The sequence below is a fragment of the Leptopilina heterotoma genome, unplaced genomic scaffold (genome assembly GCF_015476425.1).
Source record: "Leptopilina heterotoma isolate Lh14 unplaced genomic scaffold, ASM1547642v1 Lhet_114, whole genome shotgun sequence".
Lineage (NCBI taxonomy): Eukaryota > Metazoa > Arthropoda > Insecta > Hymenoptera > Figitidae > Leptopilina > Leptopilina heterotoma.
Window position 1 is genome coordinate 6078426 of NW_025110833.1, and position 25211 is coordinate 6103636.

General features: G+C 25.6%; 2 protein-coding genes and 1 long non-coding RNA gene across 4 annotated transcripts; all 3 read right to left on the reverse strand.

The window, feature by feature from the left end:
- Window positions 1-8232: 8232 nt before the first annotated feature.
- Window positions 8233-10460, reverse strand: LOC122506923. Its single transcript, XR_006302054.1, has 3 exons — window positions 10334-10460; window positions 9742-9900; window positions 8233-8573 (listed from the first exon to the last, which is right to left on the reverse strand). It is a non-coding gene; the product is annotated as an uncharacterized LOC122506923 (long non-coding RNA).
- A 1350-nt stretch (window positions 10461-11810) lies between these two features.
- Window positions 11811-15854, reverse strand: LOC122507996 (probable WRKY transcription factor protein 1). Its single transcript, XM_043621055.1, has 4 exons — window positions 15086-15854; window positions 14963-15015; window positions 14100-14874; window positions 11811-13989 (listed from the first exon to the last, which is right to left on the reverse strand). The coding sequence occupies exons 1-4, from the start codon at window positions 15107-15109 to the stop codon at window positions 11917-11919; spliced, it is 2925 nt and encodes a 974-aa protein (XP_043476990.1). The 5' UTR covers window positions 15110-15854; the 3' UTR covers window positions 11811-11916.
- An 82-nt stretch (window positions 15855-15936) lies between these two features.
- On the reverse strand, window positions 15937-19932 carry LOC122508004. 2 transcript variants are annotated; one of them, XM_043621066.1, is made up of 5 exons: window positions 19737-19932; window positions 19033-19151; window positions 18320-18374; window positions 17901-18157; window positions 15937-16206 (listed from the first exon to the last, which is right to left on the reverse strand). In XM_043621066.1, exons 3-4 carry the CDS (start codon window positions 18326-18328, stop codon window positions 17906-17908), a joined length of 261 nt encoding a protein of 86 aa, XP_043477001.1. In that variant the 5' UTR covers window positions 18329-18374; window positions 19033-19151; window positions 19737-19932; the 3' UTR covers window positions 15937-16206; window positions 17901-17905. The 2 variants fall into 2 exon arrangements, with proteins under 2 accessions (XP_043477001.1, XP_043477010.1); XM_043621075.1 differs by lacking the exon at window positions 19737-19932 and adding an exon at window positions 19472-19569.
- Between the last annotated feature and the right edge of the window lie 5279 nt (window positions 19933-25211).

A 25211-nucleotide genomic window follows, 5' to 3' on the forward strand; every position in this document is an offset into this window, starting at 1 on the left:
GTCTCGACTCTTTGGTAAAAAATCTAAAATTATCGAAAATTATCAAAAATTCAAAAATCCGAATTTCTTATAATTTAACATTTTTTCCTCTCTTTTATGGGATTTAGCTTCATTATTTTTCCGCTCTTGGAAAATACTTTACTTATTTATTAATCTCGACGCTTTGGTGAAAAATCTAAAATTATCTAAAATTATCAAAAATTCAAAAATCCGAATTTCTTATAAATCAACATTTTTTCCTCTCTATTATGGCATTTAGCTTCATTATTTTTGTGCTCTTGGAAAATACTTTACTTATTTAATAATCTCGACGCTTTGGTGAAAAATCTAAAATTATCTAAAATTATCAAAAATTCAAAAATCCGAATTTCTTATAAATCAACATTTTTTCCTCTCTATTATGGCATTTAGCTTCATTATTTTTGTGCTCTTGGAAAATACTTTACTTATTTAATAGTCTCGACGCTTTGGTAAAAAATCTAAAATTATCGAAAATTATCAAAAATTCAAAAATCCGAATTTCTTATAATTCAACATTTTTTCCTCTCTTTTATGGGATTAAGCTTCATTATTTTTGTGCTTTTGGAAAATACTTTACTTATTAAATTGTCTCGACTCTTTGGTAAAAAATCTAAAATTATCGAAAATTATCAAAAATTCAAAAATCCGAATTTCTTATAATTTAACATTTTTTCCTCTCTTTTATGGGATTTAGCTTCATTATTTTTGTGCTTTTGGAAAATACTTTACTTATTTAATAGTCTCGACGCTTTGGTAAAAAATCTAAAATTATCGAAAATTATCAAAAATTCAAAAATCCGAATTTCTTATAATTCAACATTTTTTCCTCTCTTTTATGTGATTAAGCTTCATTATTTTTGTGCTTTTGGAAAATACTTTACTTATTAAATTGTCTCGACTCTTTGGTAAAAAATCTAAAATTATCGAAAATTATCAAAAATTCAAAAATCCGAATTTCTTATAATTCAACATTTTTTCCTCTCTTTTATGGGATTAAGCTTCATTATTTTTGTGCTTTTGGAAAATACTTTACTTATTTAATAATCTCGACGCTTTGGTGAAAAATCTAAAATTATCTAAAATTATCAAGAATTCAAAAATCCGAATTTCTTATAATTTAACATTTTTTCCTCTCTTTTATGGGATTTAGCTTCATTATTTTTCTGCTCTTCGAAAATACTTTACTTATTTATTAATCTCGACGCTTTGGTGAAAAATCTAAAATTATCTAAAGTTATCAAAAATTCAAAAATCCGAATTTCTTATAAATCAACATTTTTTCCTCTCTATTATGGCATTTAGCTTAATTTTTTTTGTGCTCTTGGAAAATACTTTACTTATTTAATAGTCTCGACGCTTTGGTAAAAAATCTAAAATTATCAAAAATTATCAAAAATTCAAAAATCCGAATTTCTTATAATTCAACATTTTTTCCTCTCTTTTATGGGATTTAGCTTCATTATTTTTGTGCTCTTGGAAAATACTTTACTTATTTAATAATCTCGACGCATTGGTGAAAAATCTAAAATTATCTAAAATTATCAAAAATTCAAAAATCCGAATTTCTTATAAATCAACATTTTTTCCTCTCTATTATGGCATTTAGCTTCATTATTTTTGTGCTCTTGGAAAATACTTTACTTATTTAATAGTCTCGACGCTTTGGTAAAAAATCTAAAATTATCGAAAATTATCAAAAATTCAAAAATCCGAATTTCTTATAATTCAACATTTTTGCCTCTCTATTATGGCATTTAGCTTCATTTTTTTTGTGCTCTTGGAAAATACTTTACTTATTTAATAATCTCGACGCTTTGGTGAAAAATCTAAAATTATCTAAAATTATCAAAAATTCAAAAATCCGAATTTCTTATAAATCAACATTTTTTCCTCTCTATTATGGCATTTAGCTTCATTATTTTTGTGCTCTTGGAAAATACTTTACTTATTTAATAGTCTCGACGCTTTGGTAAAAAATCTAAAATTATCGAAAATTATCAAAAATTCAAAAATCCGAATTTCTTATAATTCAACATTTTTTCCTCTCTTTTATGGGATTAAGCTTCATTATTTTTGTGCTTTTGGAAAATACTTTACTTATTTAATAATCTCGACGCTTTGGTGAAAAATCTAAAATTATCTAAAATTATCAAAAATTCAAAAATCCGAATTTCTTATAAATCAACATTTTTTCCTCTCTATTATGGCATTTAGCTTCATTATTTTTGTGCTCTTGGAAAATACTTTACTTATTTAATAGTCTGGACGCTTTGGTAAATAATCTAAAATTATCGAAAATTATCAAAAATTCAAAAATCCGAATTTCTTATAATTCAACATTTTTTCCTCTCTTTTATGGCATTTAGCTTCATTTTTTTTGTGCTCTTGGAAAATACTTTACTTATTTAATAGTCTCGACTCTTTGGTAAAAAATCTAAAATTATCGAAAATTATCAAAAATTCAAAAATCCGAATTTCTTATAATTCAACATTTTTACCTCTCTTTTATGGGATTAAGCTTCATTATTTTTGTGCTTTTGGAAAATACTTTACTTATTTAATAATCTCGACGCTTTGGTGAAAAATCTAAAATTATCTAAAATTATCAAAAATTCAAAAATCCGAATTTCTTATAATTTAACATTTTTTCCTCTCTTTTATGGGATTTAGCTTCATTATTTTTCTGCTCTTGGAAAATACTTTACTTATTTAATAATCTCGACGCTTTGGTGAAAAATCTAAAATTATCGAAAATTATCAAAAATTCAAAAATCCGAATTTCTTATAATTTAACATTTTTTCCTCTCTTTTATGGGATTTAGCTTCATTATTTTTCTGCTCTTGGAAAATACTTTACTTATTTAATAATCTCGACGCTTTGGTGAAAAATCTAAAATTATCTAAAATTATCAAAAATTCAAAAATCCGAATTTCTTATAAATCAACATTTTTTCCTCTCTATTATGGCATTTAGCTTCATTATTTTTGTGCTCTTGGAAAATACTTTACTTATTTAATAGTCTCGACTCTTTGGTAAAAAATCTAAAATTATCGAAAATTATCAAAAATTCAAAAATCCGAATTTCTTATAAATCAACATTTTTTCCTCTCTATTATGGCATTTAGCTTCATTATTTTTGTGCTCTTGGAAAATACTTTACTTATTTAATAGTCTCGACGCTTTGGTAAAAAATCTAAAATTATCGAAAATTATCAAAAATTCAAAAATCCGAATTTCTTATAATTCAACATTTTTTCCTCTCTTTTATGGGATTAAGCTTCATTATTTTTGTGCTTTTGGAAAATACTTTACTTATTAAATTGTCTCGACTCTTTGGTAAAAAATCTAAAATTATCGAAAATTATCAAAAATTCAAAAATCCGAATTTCTTATAATTTAACATTTTTTCCTCTCTTTTATGGGATTTAGCTTTATTATTTTTGTGCTTTTGGAAAATACTTTACTTATTTATTAGTCTCGACGCTTTGGTAAAAAATCTAAAATTATCGAAAATTATCAAAAATTCAAAAATCCGAATTTCTTATAATTCAACATTTTTTCCTCTCTTTTATGGGATTAAGCTTCATTATTTTTGTGCTTTTGGAAAATACTTTACTTATTAAATTGTCTCGACTCTTTGGTAAAAAATCTAAAATTATCGAAAATTATCAAAAATTCAAAAATCCGAATTTCTTATAAATCAACATTTTTTCCTCTCTATTATGGCATTTAGCCTAATTTTTTTTGTGCTTTTGGAAAATACTTTACTTATTAAATTGTCTCGACTCTTTGGTAAAAAATCTAAAATTATCGAAAATTATCAAAAATTCAAAAATCCGAATTTCTTATAAATCAACATTTTTTCCTCTCTATTATGGCATTTAGCTTAATTTTTTTTGTGCTCTTGGAAAATACTTTACTTATTTAATAGTCTCGACGCTTTGGTAAAAAATCTAAAATTATCGAAAATTATCAAAAATTCAAAAATCCGAATTTCTTATAATTCAACATTTTTTCCTCTCTATTATGGCATTTAGCTTAATTTTTTTTGTGCTCTTGGAAAATACTTTACTTATTTAATAGTCTCGACGCTTTGGTAAAAAATCTAAAATTATCGAAAATTATCAAAAATTCAAAAATCCGAATTTCTTATAATTCAACATTTTTTCCTCTCTTTTATGGGATTTAGCTTCATTATTTTTGTGCTTTTGGAAAATACTTTACTTATTTAATAATCTCGACGCTTTGGTGAAAAATCTAAAATTATCTAAAATTATCAAAAATTCAAAAATCCGAATTTCTTATAATTTAACATTTTTTCCTCTCTTTTATGGGATTTAGCTTTATTATTTTTCTGCTCTTCGAAAATACTTTACTTATTTAATAATCTCGACGCTTTGGTGAAAAATCTAAAATTATCGAAAATTATCAAAAATTCAAAAATCCGAATTTCTTATAATTCAACATTTTTTCCTCTCTATTATGGCATTTAGCTTAATTTTTTTTGTGCTCTTGGAAAATACTTTACTTATTTAATAGTCTCGACGCTTTGGTAAAAAATCTAAAATTATCGAAAATTATCAAAAATTCAAAAATCCGAATTTCTTATAATTCAACATTTTTTCCTCTCTTTTATGGGATTTAGCTTCATTATTTTTGTGCTTTTGGAAAATACTTTACTTATTTAATAATCTCGACGCTTTGGTGAAAAATCTAAAATTATCTAAAATTATCAAAAATTCAAAAATCCGAATTTCTTATAATTTAACATTTTTTCCTCTCTATTATGGCATTTAGCTTTATTATTTTTGTGCTTTTGGAAAATACTTTACTTATTTAATAGTCTCGACGCTTTGGTAAAAAATCTAAAATTATAGAAAATTATCAAAAATTCAAAAATCCGAATTTCTTATAATTCAACATTTTTTCCTCTCTTTTATGGGATTAAGCTTCATTATTTTTGTGCTTTTGGAAAATACTTTACTTATTAAATTGTCTCGACTCTTTGGTAAAAAATCTAAAATTATCGAAAATTATCAAAAATTCAAAAGTCCGAATTTCTTATAATTTAACATTTTTTCCTCTCTTTTATGGGATTTAGCTTTATTATTTTTGTGCTTTTGGAAAATACTTTACTTATTTATTAGTCTCGACGCTTTGGTAAAAAATCTAAAATTATCGAAAATTATCAAAAATTCAAAAATCCGAATTTCTTATAATTCAACATTTTTTCCTCTCTTTTATGGGATTAAGCTTCATTATTTTTGTGCTTTTGGAAAATACTTTACTTATTAAATTGTCTCGACTCTTTGGTAAAAAATCTAAAATTATCGAAAATTATCAAAAATTCAAAAATCCGAATTTCTTATAAATCAACATTTTTTCCTCTCTATTATGGCATTTAGCTTAATTTTTTTTGTGCTCTTGGAAAATACTTTACTTATTTAATAGTCTCGACGCTTTGGTAAAAAATCTAAAATTATCGAAAATTATCAAAAATTCAAAAATCCGAATTTCTTATAATTCAACATTTTTTCCTCTCTATTATGGCATTTAGCTTCATTATTTTTGTGCTCTTGGAAAATACTTTACTTATTTAATAGTCTCGACGCTTTGGTAAAAAATCTAAAATTATCGAAAATTATCAAAAATTCAAAAATTCGAATTTCTTATAATTTAACATTTTTTCCTCTCTTTTATGGGATTAAGCTTCATTATTTTTGTGCTTTTGGAAAATACTTTACTTATTAAATTGTCTCGACTCTTTGGTAAAAAATCTAAAATTATCGAAAATTATCAAAAATTCAAAAATCCGAATTTCTTATAATTTAACATTTTTTCCTCTCTTTTATGGGATTTAGCTTCATTATTTTTGTGCTTTTGGAAAATACTTTACTTATTTAATAGTCTCGACGCTTTGGTAAAAAATCTAAAATTATCGAAAATTATCAAAAATTCAAAAATCCGAATTTCTTATAATTCAACATTTTTTCCTCTCTTTTATAGGATTAAGCTTCATTATTTTTGTGCTTTTGGAAAATACTTTACTTATTAAACTGTCTCGACTCTTTGGTAAAAAATCTAAAATTATCGAAAATTATCAAAAATTCAAAAATCCGAATTTCTTATAATTTAACATTTTTTCCTCTCTTTTATGGGATTTAGCTTCATTATTTTTCTGCTCTTCGAAAATACTTTACTTATTTAATAATCTCGACGCTTTGGTGAAAAATCTAAAATTATCTAAAATTATCAAAAATTCAAAAATCCGAATTTCTTATAAATCAACATTTTTTCCTCTCTATTATGGCATTTAGCTTAATTTTTTTTGTGCTCTTGGAAAATACTTTATTTATTTAATAGTCTCGACGCTTTGGTAAAAAATCTAAAATTATCGAAAATTATCAAAAATTCAAAAATCCGAATTTCTTATAATTCAACATTTTTTCCTCTCTTTTATGGGATTTAGCTTTATTATTTTTGTGCTCTTGGAAAATACTTTACTTATTAAATTGTCTCGACTCTTTGGTAAAAAATCTAAAATTATCGAAAATTATCAAAAATTCAAAAATCCGAATTTCTTATAATTTAACATTTTTGCCTCTCTATTATGGCATTTAGCTTCATTTTTTTTGTGCTCTTGGAAAATACTTTACTTATTTAATAATCTCGACGCTTTGGTGAAAAATCTAAAATTATCTAAAATTATCAAAAATTCAAAAATCCGAATTTCTTATAAATCAACATTTTTTCCTCTCTATTATGGCATTTACCTTCATTATTTTTGTGCTCTTGGAAAATACTTTACTTATTTAATAGTCTCGACGCTTTGGTAAAAAATCTAAAATTATCGAAAATTAACAAAAATTCAAAAATCCGAATTTCTTATAATTCAACATTTTTTCCTCTCTTTTATGGGATTTAGCTTCATTATTTTTGCGCTCTTGGACAATACTTTACTTATTTAAAAGTCTCGAGTTTTTGGTAAAAAATCTAAAATTTTCAAAAATTATCAAAAATTCAAAAATCTGAATTTCTTAAAATTCAACATTTTTTTTTCTTTTTTATGGCATTTAGCTTCATTATTTTTAGGGTCTTTAAAAACACTTTACTTACTTAAGCAGGGTGTTTAACAAGGATTGAGAAAATAATTCGCTGACTTTTTACTAATTTTATTTCCTCTTTCTTGGGAAAAAAATATGGTAACTGACATATTTAACAATAAATTAATATGTAATGATAGAAACAAACGATAATAAAAATCTTCTAAGTTTTGTTAAAATAAAAAAATGTTTTATTCACGTAAATTTTAATTTTTGAATAAGTTTTTAGAAATTTCCCTGACTTTCAATTAAATTCTCTGACATTCCCTGACTTTTCCCTGACCAAAAAAATTTCCTGACTTTTTCCTGACTTCCCTAACTTCCCTGACCGTTAGACACCCTGAAATTTAATGAATTAATGAATTTCAGGGTTGCCACAAGGCACAAACATTTAATTTTGTTTTTCCCTAATTTTTATTTACATCTTAACAAAATAAAGTAATAAGTTATAAGTTAAAAATAATTTAATTTCAAGTTTAATATAAAAAAAGGATAATCTCTATTTTGTTAATATAACAAAATATAACTATAACTTGAAAAAATTGATAAAATTTTGCAAATTTACTTTTTTCTTAAAGAAGGAAAATTACTTATTTTAAATTATAAAAGAAAACTTAGGAAACATTTAATATTGAGCAAATAAAACAGGAAAAATGTATGCGCATAAATACAAAGAATAAACATTGAAAAGTGTATTAATTTTCATAGTAATACAACATACTGGAAAATAATACACTTTGTCAATGGCGTGTCACTATGTGCTTATAAATTATAAATAAATATAATTTCCCTGTTTAAACAAAACTTTTTTTACAATTTTTCAATAAAATCCTCTATTTTTTAAACCTTGAGTAAAATTATTACTAATTAATTTTAAATTTGTGAATGTAATTAATTTTAAGTTTATGAAAATTCAATTAATTTTAAATTTATAAATTCAATTAATTTTAAATTTATAAATTCAATTAATTTTAAATTTATAAATTAACTTCTTGTAATTGAATAAGGTTTTGTCAATTTTATTTAAAGAAAAAATGGCACGTGAGCTGTTTTAAACAGGGAAGAATTTTGAAGTAAAAAATTGTCGCATCGGACTCACCGAACGGTGAATCCCACGTTGGTCGATGGATGCTATGCCATCGCGCCTCCTCTACGAAGAATGCGGTCCACAATATTTTTGAACGTTCAATTTAGCGAAATATTTTCAAAAAATAAACTGATTACAGTAAAAATTCAAAAATTAAATTTTATATTTAGAAATTTTATGATTTTTTTCTGATGATGCAATATTATTGTAATAAAATTTTAATTTTAAGTTAAGGAACAAATAAATTTCTATCATTTGAACGTTCAGAACTTTGAGGAACACGAAGATTGAAACCTCTCCTCCTGAAGATCATGAAGCAATAATTCCCGAATAAGTATCTTTGCTCCAAATCAAATTGTACCTAGAAATTAAAAAAAACAAATTAATTTCAACCAAAAACAGTTATTTTTCTTTAATTTCGAATTTTTTACACCGAAAAAAAATTTATTTGATTCAAATAACCGATTAATTGACTATTATCAATGAAATATTTAGTTGAATCAAATAATATTTATTGGAGTCAATTAAATGGTATTTGAACCAATAATTTCAGTATTTGAAGCAAATATGTACCATTTAATTAACTCCAATAAATATTATTTGATCCAATTAAATATTTAATTGATAATATAGTCAAGTAATCGGTTATTTGAATCAAATAAATTTTTTTTCAATATATTAAATTACAATTGATTGTAATCGTATTATCAATTTCTTTTTTAATCCACAAGCGAAAATTTCTATATTTTGTACCAAATTTTAGCTTCCAAAAAAAATATTCTCCATTATCATTAATTGAAAATATAGAAAAAAATATTTATTAAGAAAAATGAATAATTATCGTATAGGCAAAAACAAAATTCATTAAACAGAATCAAATTTAATGAATTTAGATTTCAATAAAAATATTTTTTATATTATTATAGTTAATAATATATTTGTTATATAATAATAGTTGACAAATAGTTATCAAAATTAATATACTTGTACTGTCAAAAATAATTTTTGATTAAGAACAATGTATAGAAAAAACAATAATAGTTATAAATAATAAAAATAATAACGAAATTTATTATAAATAACCATTATTATAATTAATTATAATAATAATACTAAAAGAATTAGTGTTCATTTAAACCACATTTAAACTTTTACACTTACTCTCCTAACAAGAGGCAAACATAACCTCCAAACTGAAATCGGGACAAATTTCGATTGTTTCATATATTTTCAGGAAAAAAACACTTCTAACCTTGAAATATTCCAGTCTTATATATGCGAAACATAATTTTTTTGCTGTACGAATTAGATAAACTGGATTGAAAAAAAAATTGGAAACAAAAATACATTGTGACTGGAAAATGCACTTGCAAAGTTTCGCATTATACAAACACAGCGATTAATAATTGTGATGAAAGGGTTAATAGTTCCCTTGGTGAAATATATTTCTTCTACTTATTTGCTCGAGTAAAAACGGTAAAAACTAAGTAAAAATAAGAAAACAAAGAGTAAATAAGCGAAATACTTACACTTCCGTGGTTTAGACAAAAGACCCGATTACAGCGCCGCAGCCATCTTTGTTCAGTTTTCGAAACTAATGGCTTCACGCACTGTCGATAAAACAGAGCGTAGCGTCTCTTTTGACTATTGACGCTGTAGTTTCATTTTCATGAAATTTTCCGAAAATCCTGTAAACAAAAGCAATATATACAAAATTAATTTATACAGAAAAAAAAGATATTCTAAATAGAACACATTATTGCACAAAATTTCTTGAAAAACTATCGCGTTCGATATGGAATAAAAGCAATATTTTTAACAATTTGCGACAATATTTCTTTAAAATGCAACTAACATTGTCGAAATAAGAACAATATTTAATCATTTTTCGTAACATTGCTGCCAATTTCTAGATGAGCTCTCTAAGCTCGGGCTTCAACGCGAGAATAAACTTATGTCGATGAGTAAAAAGTTCTCTAGTGGAAATATTTCTTCTACTTTTATAATTCGATTCATTACTTACTTAAAAAGAAACAAGGAAATGCATTTTTATAAATAATTTGTAGACAAGACTATTCGAAATTTAGAAACTTTTTCTTAAAGAACGCAAAAGATACTTACTCTGTCCAGTGCAGACGATTATGCGATGCCAGCGCCGCAGTTTAATGCCTGAAGCTCGTCGTAATGTCGGTAAAACAGGGCGATTGTCTGACGCATGCGCCCAAGATTTTCAAGATGCTCAAAAATTCTGAAAACAAACATAAAATTCATCAAATTACTTTCAAATACATATTTTCAACTCGAAATAATACGTAAGCTTGCAGCAAACTCGCACTGCAAGTTACCTGCGCAAACTTATATCTTATACGTTGCCAAAATCCCCATTAACATTTTGTCACAATTTTGCTATATTCTCTGAGCACCAGAGCAAAAAATACAGATACTGAATTGGAGATTTCAGCAACGTACATACAAAAAAAGGTTAGGCCACAAAAACTACCGACTCTTTTATAACTTTATCTTTCTCTTTTTAGTACTTACCACTTCGAGCGCCAGGACAATAATGAAGATTCCTTGCAGTCCCACTCACCGCAGTGAAATTGCCTGCACCTGATTGGCTGAGACCTGAGACTCAACCAATGACCGTGCGTGCTGGCAGTGCGCTCTTGCGGAGAATTAAAGAAGCTTAATCGATTTATCGAAACTGTTTAAAATCGATATTCATAAACAAATATTTATTTATTTAAAAACAAAAAATAAATTCCTAGTTAGTGTAAATCGAGTAAATAAAAAACAGCAATAAAAAAATATTGAAAACGTAGTTTTTTAAAATTAAAAAACAAATGAAGAAACAATTAACAAAGTACTGTACATAGTGTCAAATTTGAGGTTATAATGCACTATTTTTATGAAATATGCTAATTTCTCTAAATATTTTCTTTTAAAATGAGAAGAATATATGCAATACTGTTTTTGGAACAACTAATTTCCTTTTTTTGTGAGTACACTACTATTTTAATATTTAAAAAACTATTTATTCACGACAGGATGCAGGGTTTAACTGAAATGCTCCACCAACTGAATTTATTTTCATTTATTTTCAATTTTTTTTCATTTTTATTTATAGTTAAACTAAATAGTATATAGTGAAGTATATTTATATTTATTTTAATGACTCTTACAGTATTTTTCTTAATTTTATATTTTGCAGGAATAAAATTCCATTCGGTTAACTATATTTGTTATTAATATAATTTATAATATACTTTATAATATAATTAATTTATTTATTAATATGATTAATTTATTCCTTTATAATTAATAATTAATGTAATTAATCCATTAATTGATTAATTAATTCATCAATTAATTAAAAAGAATAATAATAATAATTAAATTTGATAAATATTTTAATGCGTAAAGCAACATGTGGAATATAATTCTATTTTTTATAGTAATAATATAATTTACATACAAATTTCATTCAACGTTTATAATAATAATAATAATTGAATAATATAATTAATCGATATTTTTATACTTCGATTCCTATTTTTAAATTAGATATAAAGAAAAAAATACAATATAAAAACCGAGCATTTAGCATTAATTATTTTTCTAAGGGAAATAATTAATACTAATTATTAAATTTAATTACAAACGCTAAATTTTTATTTATCTATTTCTTTTTTTATTTTTCTGCCTTACTTCTCAGTTTTTATCTCATCCGAAGAGTTCGTTGCTTTGGCTTTAAAATTTCTTGTTCTTGGTGTAAATTTAGAAATTCGTATTTTCGGTTTTTCCAGTTTCAATAAACTCTCCTTTGAATTGTTATTATTTTTCTTATTCTCCTCAGATTCGGCAATCTTCTCTTTTTTCGCTTTTAATTTCAATTTTTCGGCCGCTCGATTTTTTCCATAGATTCTCGTAATATGCGATCGTGGTGTTGTTGTTATTATTGAAGAAATTTCAATTTTTCCTGTAGAATTATTTGCCTTTTCTGCAATGGTTCTATTTTGTAATTTATTTTTAAATCGTGGATCAAGAATGGAAATCTTTGGTTTTTTCAGGTCAAATCTATTCGTTTTATTGTATTTTTTCATCTCTCGGTTTATTTTTCTAAATCTTGAATTATTAACAGTTTCTGGTGCGTCTGTGCTTTGATTTATTTTTTCCCTTTCTTTGTGCTCCTCGTCCTCTTTTATTTCGCTGATCTCCTTTTCTTGGGGTAATTTTTCCCTTGTGTTGAATAACATTTTCAGTGGTATATCGTCTTCCAAGTTTTTTAATTTATCCGATATTGTCTCTTTTTTCGTCGATTTCGTCTTCTCTTCTATTTTTGGAATTTTTCTCATGGATTTTAATTTTTGATTTAGATTTAGATTTTCGGTGTTAACTTTTAAATCTTTTGTTTGTTCATTCGTTGTATTGTTTTGTGATATTTCCCCGTTGGAGGGAAAAGTATTTTTGTTTTTTAATTTTTCCCGAGATATTTCTAATTCTTGTTTCACGGCCTTTAGATCTTTTTTTACGGCGTCTAGTTCTTCTTTAATAATTTTGGAGTTTTCTTCAATTGCCAGTTTTTCTTTATTTTCCTCCTCTTCCTTTTTTTCCTTTTTTTCCTCGTTTTCTTTTTTGTTTTCCAATTCTCTCGATTCTGACTCTTTTTTGTCAGTTTTCGACTCTTGGTTTTGATCATCCTCAACTTTTTCTGATTCAATTTTCGATTCATTTTTATCACTCTTACTTTCTGAAGTTACTTCTTTTGTTTCCTCCTCGATTGCTTTTGATTCGTTCTCAACTGTCTTTAGCACTTCTTCAAATCGTTTCGATTCCTTAATGAAAAATTCCTTAACTTTCTCCGCTGTCAATGGCTTCTCTAATTCATCCTCCTTTTTTTCTTCTTCAATTTTTCCATTCTCGGAAAATTCCTTAATTTCCTTTTTAATTTTACTCTGGAAATTTTCTTTTTCTTCCTGATTTGGTGCTCCACGATTTCGATTTCTATTTCTACTTCTGAATCGTGTATTTTTCTTCACGTCATCGATTGAATGTTTAGATTTCGAATTAATTTGGGAAATATTTGGTTTTAAAGTTGTGAATTTATCCCTTGGGATTTGATATTCCCAGGGGTAGGAGGCGGAAATTGTCTTTAGGGCTTCGTCAGTTTCATTTGTACTCGAATTTGAATCAATTGTATCATTTGAATTATTAGAATCCGTTAAACCATAATTTCCATAATCTGACGATTGACTGTTGCGAATTTTTTTCGAATTTTCAATTTTCAATTTGTCGTTGTCAATTTCTTGGAATTGATAGATTCCTCTATTTTCAGCTTGAGTGAGATTTGGTGCTTCAACTTCTTGAATTCCAACTTGGGAAATAAATTCCTCTTGAGGAAATGAATGTGTAATATTTTCCAATAGTGTAGGAATTTTAAATTCGGTTTTATAGGCGCCTAGTCCGGGATACGGTTGTGATTCTCTTTTTGGTCCAGATGAGGATTTCTGATTGCCGGTGTCACGATTATTTGTCACGTAGATCATATTTTTGTTGTTTGAATTATCCAGTCCGAAGGATGAATTAAATAGTGGTGGATAGAGCGGCAGTGTTTCTTTATTTTCAGAGATTTCCAAACCAGAATTTTGCGTTCTCTGAAGATTATTGATATCCTCACGAGCTGACGAAAATTGACGATTGTCTTCTGATCCATAGAAAGAAACCTGTCCGAGATTTCCGTAATTCTCCCCAGGCGAACCATATTGTTGCGTTTGAGCCTGTAACGAAAAATTTTTCTAAAAAACTGATAAAAGATTTTTTTTCCGAAAATAAAAAATTATTTTTATTATCAAATTAAAATTTAGATATTTTCTTTACAAAATCTCACCCAGGCTGTGAATTGCTGAGCCTCGTCGACTTCTTTCGTCGGAGTAGCGGATAATTCAGAACCCTCACTCACAGTCGAATGTTTACGGAAGAAACTTGGATTGGCGTAAAAATTCTCCTTCACCGATGGAATGTGAATCGATGATGATGGAACAGACGACCATTCTGTGGCAACAACACCTGGAAAATGAGATTTATCAAAGAGACCCTCGTGGGAAAAATGAGGCGATACAATAGTTTGATAACTCGAACTTTCCCCAGGCAATTCATGAATAGTGTCAAAATTAATCAATGGCAAATGACTCTCGAATTTTATTTCCTTCTCCAAGGGATTTTTTATCATCAAATGAATAACAACATGATTGGCTTCATTTTCCGAATCCGCTGCTCTTATATAGACATTATCACCCATTCCTGGAACTTTAACAGGACCAATTAAAGGTCCCTGACCAATTTTCTCCTTATCCTTATTATTGTCGCCGAAAATTTTCTTCAACCAGCCCCAAAAACCTTTTTCCACTTTTTTCGCACGAAAGAAAGGTTCAATGAGAACGAGTTTAGTTTTTTCTTTATCTTGCAGTGAGGTGTCGAAAAAAATTGGACTCTCAATTGTGGGCCAATGAGGATCGGCAAAAATTGGCGATAAAATATTTTCCGTGTGTCGAACATTTCGTATTTTTTCCGTATCTTGAGTTTGTTGATTTGAAAATGTTTCCTCTCCTGAGGAATTCACCTTTGATGATGAAATTGATTCTTTGGTCGTCAAGTCCTCGAGTCTGAAATGAAAAATTTTTTATATTAAATATGTATATTTTTTATTAAAGAAAAATTTTTCTAAAAAATTAATCATTGTCGAATACAAACCTTTTTGGATCCTCGGTTTTTGCAAAAACAATGGAAAGTAGAAAGGCTTCAGTCTGGAAAAATTATTTTATATTCAATTATTGAAAAGGAAAAACTATTTTAATTGTAATAAAAATCACTCACGGCTATAAACCAAAAGATCCTCATTTTGTCTGAATTAAGCTGAAATTCCCTACAAAATCACAATCACTGAAAACTTAAAAACTCTCATGTTAAGATTTAAGTAACATTGTCCAAAAAAAATCTTTTCACAATTAAATCCTAAAAAAAACTCTCGACACAAATAGTTTTTTTTTAATTATCAAATTAAATATGTCCAGTAGGCACTTAAGTTTTTAAACACAAAAATCACAGAGCAGTTTTCTTGCAATAAAAAAAGATGCTGTTTTCGTGAAGTCTACATTTTGACTGAGAAGATTCCAATGGAAGTGCGACTATTTCAAGTTAATGAACACGAGTTTTGTCGACATTGCGTGGAAAATAACAATAGCGTGAAATTATTTCTTTTGGCCTTTCTATTTAATTCCTTTGGAATCTATATGATTACTGTTCAATCTTCTCTGATTCTTTTGTGTGTGAGATTATATTAAAACATGTTACGAGAAAGTATGTATATATTTCTCCCGTTCGTTCTCATCAAGAATAAATTATTATTATACGTTCTGCTCAAATGCTGATGAGTGATGCGATTTCATTACGGAATAAATAATGAATGTTAAATGAATCTAACATGAGAGTTAAAAATGAGATCTTCACTTTCAGAACACAGGCATGATCGAATATTTATTTCCTAATGTTACTTTTTTTCCCTATTTTTCATAATATGGATTTTTTTAATAAGAAAATCGTTAGGAAAAGAAATTATCCAATTAGGATTCTTTTCTTAGATTATTAATTGTAGATTCGAAATTAATTTTTTTTTAATTTTCTCTACTTTTTGGATTCTTAGTAAAAAGATTCATTTTAATTATTCATCCTTTGCAAAAAAATTTATTGTTTTAATTTAAATTTATACATGAGACGACTAAAGTAATTATCATAAATATCAAAAAAATGATTCATTGACAATTTAAAATTCTTTCTCAAATTTTTCATTTTTTAAAAAGAAATTAGTGAATTTGATTTAAGACAAATGGAAGATTTCTTGTTTTTCTTTTGTTGGTTTCAACTTCTTCTTGAGAGGGAATTTCTTTAGGAAAATAATTTTCCTTGACAATCCTTTCATTGGTTTTCGATCAATTTTCCTAAAAACAAACATAAATAACTGTATTAAGAATTAAATTAAAATGATGGGAAATTGAAAATAAAACGTAATGAAAAAATAATATTTAAAATAATAATTATTATAAAGATTTTTCTACTAAATAGATCGTTAACCCGAAGAAAGTAAATTTCCCTTTCCTGAAAGATTCTCCCGTTAATTGCCCGATTTGATGCATTCTGCAAACGTAACATAACTGCGTGTTTGTAAAAGATGGAAAGCCTCAATATAACATTTAAAATTGTTAACAGCAACATTTAGATTTATAAATATATATATATAATGTTCTCAAGGCCTTTCACATTACTTAGAATTTATGCATTCACTAAATATTATTTATTCATTATTTATTCGTTCTAAAAAAACAATTTAATAAATTATTTATTCATATTTCTCAACTTCGTGATAAAATTCTTCGTGATAAAATTTCATTGAATTAATATAATTATTAAAATATTTATTTTTCTATCTACGTCTAAAAAAAATATACCGATAATATTTCTGTTCTATTTCAGTAATTAAGAAACACAATTTTTCAAAATTTCAATTACATTCAACATTAATAAAAAAGAAAAAGAAAAACTAATAAATAACTATAATTATGTTATTAATAAATAGAAGAAATTTTCAATTAGTGAAAAATTTAATAAACGTTATCGCATGAAATTAAAATAAAAAAATTATAAATATCAACGAAGACAAGTATATATTTGATAAAGTTTCGAAATTGGTACATATGTATCTTCATTTGTAAATTTCTAATTGCAACGATAATTTCATGCATGAAATCATGTGTAGTCTCTGTAAAATTTTTAAATAGCTTAAACAAAATCACACATTTTTAGAATAAAATGTTTAAATAAAAGAAAAAGATTTGTTTGACTAACTGCATTTCACGCAAAGGAAAAAATTATCATTTACTAAAAAAAAAATCTCTAGATTTAATGAAATTTCATCATTCGTGGAAACTATTCCTCTTCAAAATTCATCTTCTTCCAACAAATTCATCAATATTTCATTAAATATTGAAAGCAAAAATAAATTTTGATTTATTTCGAACAATTAAGAGTAAATTCTTTCGTGTTTGTTTTAAGATATAAATTACACGCTGAATGTATATAAACAAAAATATACTTCCGCGTTTCAACACGCAATGCCGCGTCTTTATTTTATTCATTTTTATTTATTTATGAGCTTGAAAATTCAAATAAATGTAACGAGTGAGTAAATTCTGAATATTTCAAATATAAAGCAAGATTTACGAAAATTCAGATAACTTGGATGAATTTTGTTTTTTGAATAATAATTTTCAACTGACAGTGAAATTAATATTTTAATTTAAAACCTAATTGAAATATTTTGAAAATAATAATTTAAAAAATTTAGAAATTCAGAAGATTTAGAAAATTTAGAAAAAGCAAATAAATTAATGATTGTTTTTAAGAATGAAAATTATAATTTAATATTATTATTATTATTAATTTTACTATTAATTAATATTAATAATAAAATTATAATTTAATGACGAGAAAACAATCAGAATTTCTTAAATTAATTTTTAACCATTTTAAAAAAAGGGAATTGAAAATTTTTTAAGAAGTAATAAAATTACTATAGAAATTTAAAGAAACTATTAAATAAAAAGAAAGAGAAAAATGATTAAATGAAAAATCTTACAATTCTTAATCAAAATTGAATCTTCTTTTTCCATCGAAGCGAAAACCATAAGCCGCACTATTTGGAGCACCAACAAGTGCTGGATTTTTATAAGTGTGAAATGATCCATGAAGATGAGGTGGTCTCACGACATTTTGTTCATCACCTTTCAAATAAAATGCTTCGAATTTTCCTTCCGGCAATAAAATATCCTTCAGCGTCTCATCATTTGGATCGTAGGCGAATATTGTCGCAGTCATGCACAATAACAAAAATACCTAAAGGGAGAAATAAAATTTTTTATAAAATTAAAAAAATTATTTACAACTAAACATTAAAATTATAATTTTTAATTCTATTAATTATTTCGTTAATTAATATCGTTTCTAAGGGAATTAATTGTTTCTATATTAAAAATTGTTTTCGAATTAATTACTTACGAGAGACATTGTCGAAGCTTTTCTGTATTGTTCCAACTTTCCTTTCTTTTCGGTTCTGAAAAAGAGAAAGAAATAGAAAAAGTTATTTAATTACTTTAGAAAAATAACAATAACCGAGAAAAAATAGAAAAATGCGGTAAAAGTGTATCAGTGAATATCAGAATAAAAATAATATAAAAATTAATTAACATAATTAGTGTAATACAAAATAATTACTGTACCCAGTATCTAATAATTACTAGGTATATCAATTACACTATCTTATTAATTATCAGTTTTATTAAATTATTTTAACTATATTAAACTATAATATTATTTTAATTTACGACAAAAAAAAATCTAAAATAATTTATTTTTCTATATTATAAATTAATGAAACATTAATAATAGAAATTAATAAATAAACATTAATAAATTTGAGAAAAAAAGAATTTTTCCGTAAAAACTGTTATTTGAAAATAAAAATACTCTTTCTTTTTGCGTCTAAATAAAAACACATGAAAAGGAATGTATATAAAGTGACAAAAAAAAGACAACAAACAGAATAAAATATTCTAAACAAATTGTAAATAATTCATTGCGTGCATGTCGTGGATAATAATATTAAGAGTTGTGTGTGCGTGATGATCTTCATAAAGAAAAATGACAAAAAAATAAATGACAACAAAAAAGATATAAATAAAGAAGTGATATAGTCTCTCTTTAAAACTTACCAAAGAGCGAAGCGAAGTAAAAGTGAAAGCCCCGTTCGTGTGTCCAATCGCAATAAATTACTGAACCGTTTTGCCTTTACAAGCCTTGCCTAAGACTCGTTCAATAAACATATTCATATCTAGATAAAAATCATAAAATAAACACAACGCCTGACCAAAGTGTAATGACAAAAGTGAGGTTATGTTCTGTCGTCAAATATTGAAAATCATAATTTCGAATAAAATTAACAGTAATTTGTCAATTTTAGAAAGCGAAAAATATTTAATTCTGTATATTAAATAAGTAATAAATTATTAAATATTTTTACTGATTATTTTGTATCGTTTATTTTATAAGTTTTATAACTAGAAAATTTACTTTATTAATTCATTGTAAGAAAATAATAAATGGGGACAATATTGTAAAATTTTATTTTGAATAATTAAAAAATTAAAATACCATCAATATAATACGTTTGGAGAAATTGTACTTGTTTGGACTATATTTTTAAATATTTTATGAACTAAACGACTACAAAGTTTCCTCCACGAGGAAAAGGCAAAAAAATATTTTGACATTTTTTGAAAATTGTAGTAATTATTTTTAACAATCTAATATTTAAATGTAGTGACAATTTGTCAAAATTAAATAATTGGTTTTGCCTTTTGGCAACAATTATTATTAAATAAATAGTTATATTATTTATAAAGTTTATAAATATTACCATATTATTATGCAACGCCATAGGAAAGCATGCACTACGGCTGAATAACAACTGTCATCGTCCAAACATGTTTTTGTACAATGTTCTCATATTTCCTGGTTTTTTTCCCCAACGTGTGTATTTAACATTATTAAATACAATATCATTGTTGTAAACACTTTCATAACAATAAAACATTTTGAAAGGTATTTTCGAAATAAATCTGACTTGGCGCTGCCTTTCTTTAGAGCATAAAATACACAACTGAGAAGGCAGACTCGCAAAGAAAAGGCGCCATCTTAGTTCAAACTTTCCCCGCATGGTAATTTTCTTTTACTTTAAAATTAAGTTCAAATATTAATAATAAATAATAAATTAATTAATATTAATTAAAAAAATAATAATAAAATAATTCTTTCAAAATTGTAGTCATTATTTTTTAGTTATTTAAAAATATGTTGAATATGAATAAATATTTATATATTTATATTATTTTCTATTAAAGTTCGTTAATTTTAGACAGGAAAAATTACTCGAAATGCATTTTAAAAATTTTTTATCTAAATTAATCAGTTTAATTATTTTCTCTCTTTATTTAAATAATTTGTTGTTTGATTTAAATTTTTAATTTTGCAAAACTGATTATATTCTTAATTTGTTTGCGAATTTGTTTATTTTTTCAATTTTAATTCATTGTTTTTAATTTGTTTATTGAATATAATAACTTGTGAATAAATATGAATAAATCTCGTTTTATTGAATATCGTTAATATTTCAAAATTTCAAATAATGAAAGAAATATATTAACGCGACGCCTGGTGGTGAGAAATGAAACTAAGATGGCGTCCGAACGTTGCGAGTTGACCTTCTCATTTACGTAGTGTATGGTTTAGAGAGAGGTACCGCCAAGATCAGTTTAGTTCAAAAGTAACGGAATTTCCCTATTATTGAAAGATTTTTGTGTTTAAAAAGTGTTTTTAACAATGATAGCCCTTCCCGTAGTGTTAAATATCCCGTGAAAATATGAATTTTCATGAAATAAGTGTAAAGACACTTGTACATTAACAAGTTCCAACGGTGTTTCTCATTTTTCGCCGGAGTGTAGTTTCCAACCTCAATTCTCGTCTTTGTTGTCATTTAAGGTAACATTTTTTATTCTTTTGCACGTTCTTTACAGATTGAAAACAATATTTTACTAATTACGTGAGTAAATGTATTTTAATGACAAATATTTCTTGCATTGGACTCTTCCAAAATTTTTTTTGTCTACTTTGCCATTGTTGCACAAAGAAAAAGTATATTCTAAGGCAAAATTGTTAAACAAATATGTTAGGTCTGATGTTTATCTATTTTAAATATCGTTACTTTTTGTAAGAGTTCACATTTTCAAGGAAAAATTAGCTGTCATTTATATTTTATTTTTCAGCAATGTGATTTTCCGCTATAAATGTGTATACAATTATTGGTGTAAAATTATTACTTTTTATTGAGAAAATTTTTAATTCGCATCAATTTAATTTTTAAAATTAGCTATATGTTTTAAATTATATTTGAATATGTAATTAAAAATTGTCTTCTTTCAATCATCAATTGAAAAATTATTAATTAATAAAAAAATTAATTAATTAATAAAAAAATTAATTAATTAATTGTTATTAATTAATTAAAATTTTTATTAATTATGAATTGATTATTAATTTTTTTTTATTTTTTATTATTTTTTAATATTAATTTTGATTATTTTCTTTACTTTATTATTAATTAAAAATAAATAAATAAATAAATTTGTTTGCGAAATTGAATATTTTTTCAAATTTAATTAATTGTTTTTAATTTGTTGATTGAATATTATAACTTGTGAAATAAATCTCGTTTTATTGAAAATCGTTAATATTTAAAATTTTCAAATAATGAAAGAAATGTATTAATGCGACGCCTGGTGGTGAGAAATGAAACTAAGATGGCGTCCGAACGTTGCGAGTTTACCTTCTCATTTACGTAGTGTATGGTTTAGAGAGAGGTACCGCCAAGTTCAGTTGAGTTTAAAAGTAACGGAATTTCCCTATTATTGAAAGTTTTTTGTGTTTAAAAAGTGTTTTTAACAATGATAGCCCTTCCCGTAGTGTTAAATATCCCATGGAAATATGAATTTTCATGTAATAAATGTAAAGACACTTGTACATCAACAAATTCCAATGATGTGTCCCATTTTTCGCCGGAGTGTACAGTTTCCAACCTCAATTCTCGTCTTTGTTGTCATTTAGGTAACATTTTTTATTCTTTTGCACGTTATTTACAGATTGAAAACAATATTTTACTAAATACTTGAGTAAATATATTTTAATGACAAATATTTCTTGCATTGGACTCTTCCAAAATTTTTTTGGCGCGATTGTCCACTTCGCCATTGTTGCACAAAGGAAAAGTGTAATCGAAGGCAAAATTGTTAAACAAATCTGTTGTTTATCTATTTTTAATATCGTTACTTTTTGTAACAGTTCATATTTTCAATGGAAAATTAGCTGTCATGTATATTTTATTTTTCAGCAATCTGATTCTCCGCTATAAATGTATATATACAATATTGGCGTAAAATTATTAATTTATTAAGAGAAAATTTTTAATTCGCGTCAATTTAATTTTTAAAATTACCTATATGTTTTAAATTATATTTGAATATTTAATTACAAATTGTCTTTTTTCAATCATCAATTGGAAAATATTTTGATTATTTTCATCATATTATTTTTAATTAAAATTAATTAAATAATCAATTTAAATAATTTCTTGTTTGATTTAAATTTTATATTTTCTAAAACTGGTTTTATTCTTAAGTTTTTGGGAAATTGTTTATTTTTTCAATTTTAATTAATTGTTTTCAATTTCTTTATTGAATATAATAATTTGTGAAATAAATCTCGTTTCATTAAAAATCGTTAATATTTAAAATTTTCAAATAATGAAAAAATGTTACGTGCGGATTTACGTTATTTACGCGCAGGCGTAAAATCCGCGATTTGATTCGATGTTCAATCTTGGTTTAATCCTTTGAAAAGGAAGGCGGAAATATTCAAAATAAAACAAGTTAATTTCCGTTAAAACGGAGGGAAAAACCTCGAAAATAAGAAAGATCAATTAATAATTAATATTAATATCAATTAATTATTAATCCGACTCATTTCACGAGTAAACCCAATACATTTATTATATATTAAAGTCAAACATTACACAAGTCGAAGTTATTCTTAAGGCTATTTTTGGGACTACTCTGAAGTCCGTTACGAAAGAACTCCAAAATAGAACTGAATTCGTGAGGGAGCATTTATCCCTTGGTCCATGGCATAATCTTTGCGCATGCCCTGTTATAGAGTTTGTAAAGTCTATGAAGTTTTTAGAATCACCACACTAACACTGCACTGCACTAATACACGTATAAACATACTCTATGTATTGAAAACATGTATCACAACAAGTGAACATAATCCTTTTGCATTCACACTAATTACACAATTATTAATTATTTACATCATATCTAGTAACAATAAATCTCTTATACTGCACTCATCATATTTAAATATAAACAACAATTATAACGATAACCAATTTGATAATGTATCATAATATAATATTATTATTATATTAATACGTTACTAATATACACATATATACTATAATATTACAACAATAAATCAGATAAAGTTTACTAATAATATCATTTTCAAATAATACATTCATACTGCACAATTAGCAACAATATAATATTGTTGTTAATTATTCATAACGTTCATATTATACAATTGATAATTAAGGTTCGTCGCATAATGAAAGTCTATGTGTACGTGACTTTTCAAAGCCATTTCTGTGGTCACAAGTATGGTAAACACATGTTGCATTGTCCTATGGAAAAGGACACTTGAGATATTTTTTATATTCTTTCGAGGGTTTCTCGGTTTTATGACTCTAAAGAAACTAGAGATTACATTTTCTTTCGCTATTCTACTTGATTTATGGCAATTCTAAGAAATGTTGATTTTCAAATACATATTCAGAATTTGGAAACTATTAAACCGTGAAGTATTATATTTTACAATAGCCAAACTTTCTTGTTTAGTCTCGTCAATATTTGTCTAAAGTCGTGAGAAAATACTAAAAATAATTAAGTTTATTAACGAAATATTATAATTTCGCGCTTCGATAACTCGTGAATCGATATATCGAAAGTTAACGAGCGAGATGGTAGTCGCTCGTAACAAAAAATGTATTAACGCGACATCTGGTGGTGAGAAATGAAACTAAGATGGCGTCCGAACTTTGCGAGTTTACCTTCTCATTTACGTAGTGTATGGTTTAGAGAGATGTACCGCCAAGTTCAGTTGATTTTAAAAGTAACGGAATTTCCCTGATATTGAAAGATTTTTGTGTTTAAAAAGTGTTTTTAACAATGATAGCCCTTCCCGTAGTGTTAAATATCCCGTGAAAATATGAATTTTCATGAAATAAGTGTAAAGACACTTGTACATTAACAAGTTCCAACGGTGTTTCCCATTTTTCGCCGGAGTGTACAGTTTCCAACCTCAATTCTCGTATTTCTTGTCATTTAGGTAACATTTTTTATTTTTTTGCACGTTATTTACTGATTGAAAACAATATTTTACTAAATATACCTAAGTAAATGTATTCTAATGACAAATATTTCTTGCATTGGACTCTTCCAAAATTTTTTTGGTGCGAATGTAGACTTCGCCATTGTTGCACAAAGGAAAAGTGTAGAAGGCAAAATTGTTAAACAAATCTGTAACGTCTGATGTTTAACTATTTTAAATATCATTATTTTTTGCATCAGTTCATATTCTCAATGGAAAGTTAACTGTCATGTATATTTTATTTTTCAGCAATGTGATTTTCCGCTGTAAATGTAAATACAATATCGGCGTAAAATTATTACTTTATTGAGAGAAAATTTTTAATTGGCAACAATTGAGGGGCTGGATGCTATAATGTGTTACGCACCATGTTAAGTGAATGGCGCGTAACACATTATAGCATAGCCCCTCAATTTAATTTTTAAAATTAGCTATATGTTTGAAATTATATTTCAATATTTAATTAATAATTGTCTTCTTTCACTCATCAATTGGAAAATGTTTTGATTATTTTCTGTCACTTTATTTTTATTTTAAATTAATTAATTAATTTTTTACTTAAATATACTAAATAATATTTTTGAAAAAATGTAATTTTTCGTCAATTCTCTTAATAACATTAATATTTTAATTTTTTGTTTACATTATTTGAAGACTTTAGGGAAAAACTGTTAATTAAATTTTTATATTTTTTAAGTAAATTATTTTTAATTTCTTAGATTAATTATTTTTTGTTTTATTTTTTTCAGGAGAATTTTAAATTGTTCATCATCTTTCTTCTCTAAGTTGGAAAATTTTTTCAATCTCTATTCACAATGAGACGTAAGAAGCTACGTAAGTCCTGTGCAAAAAT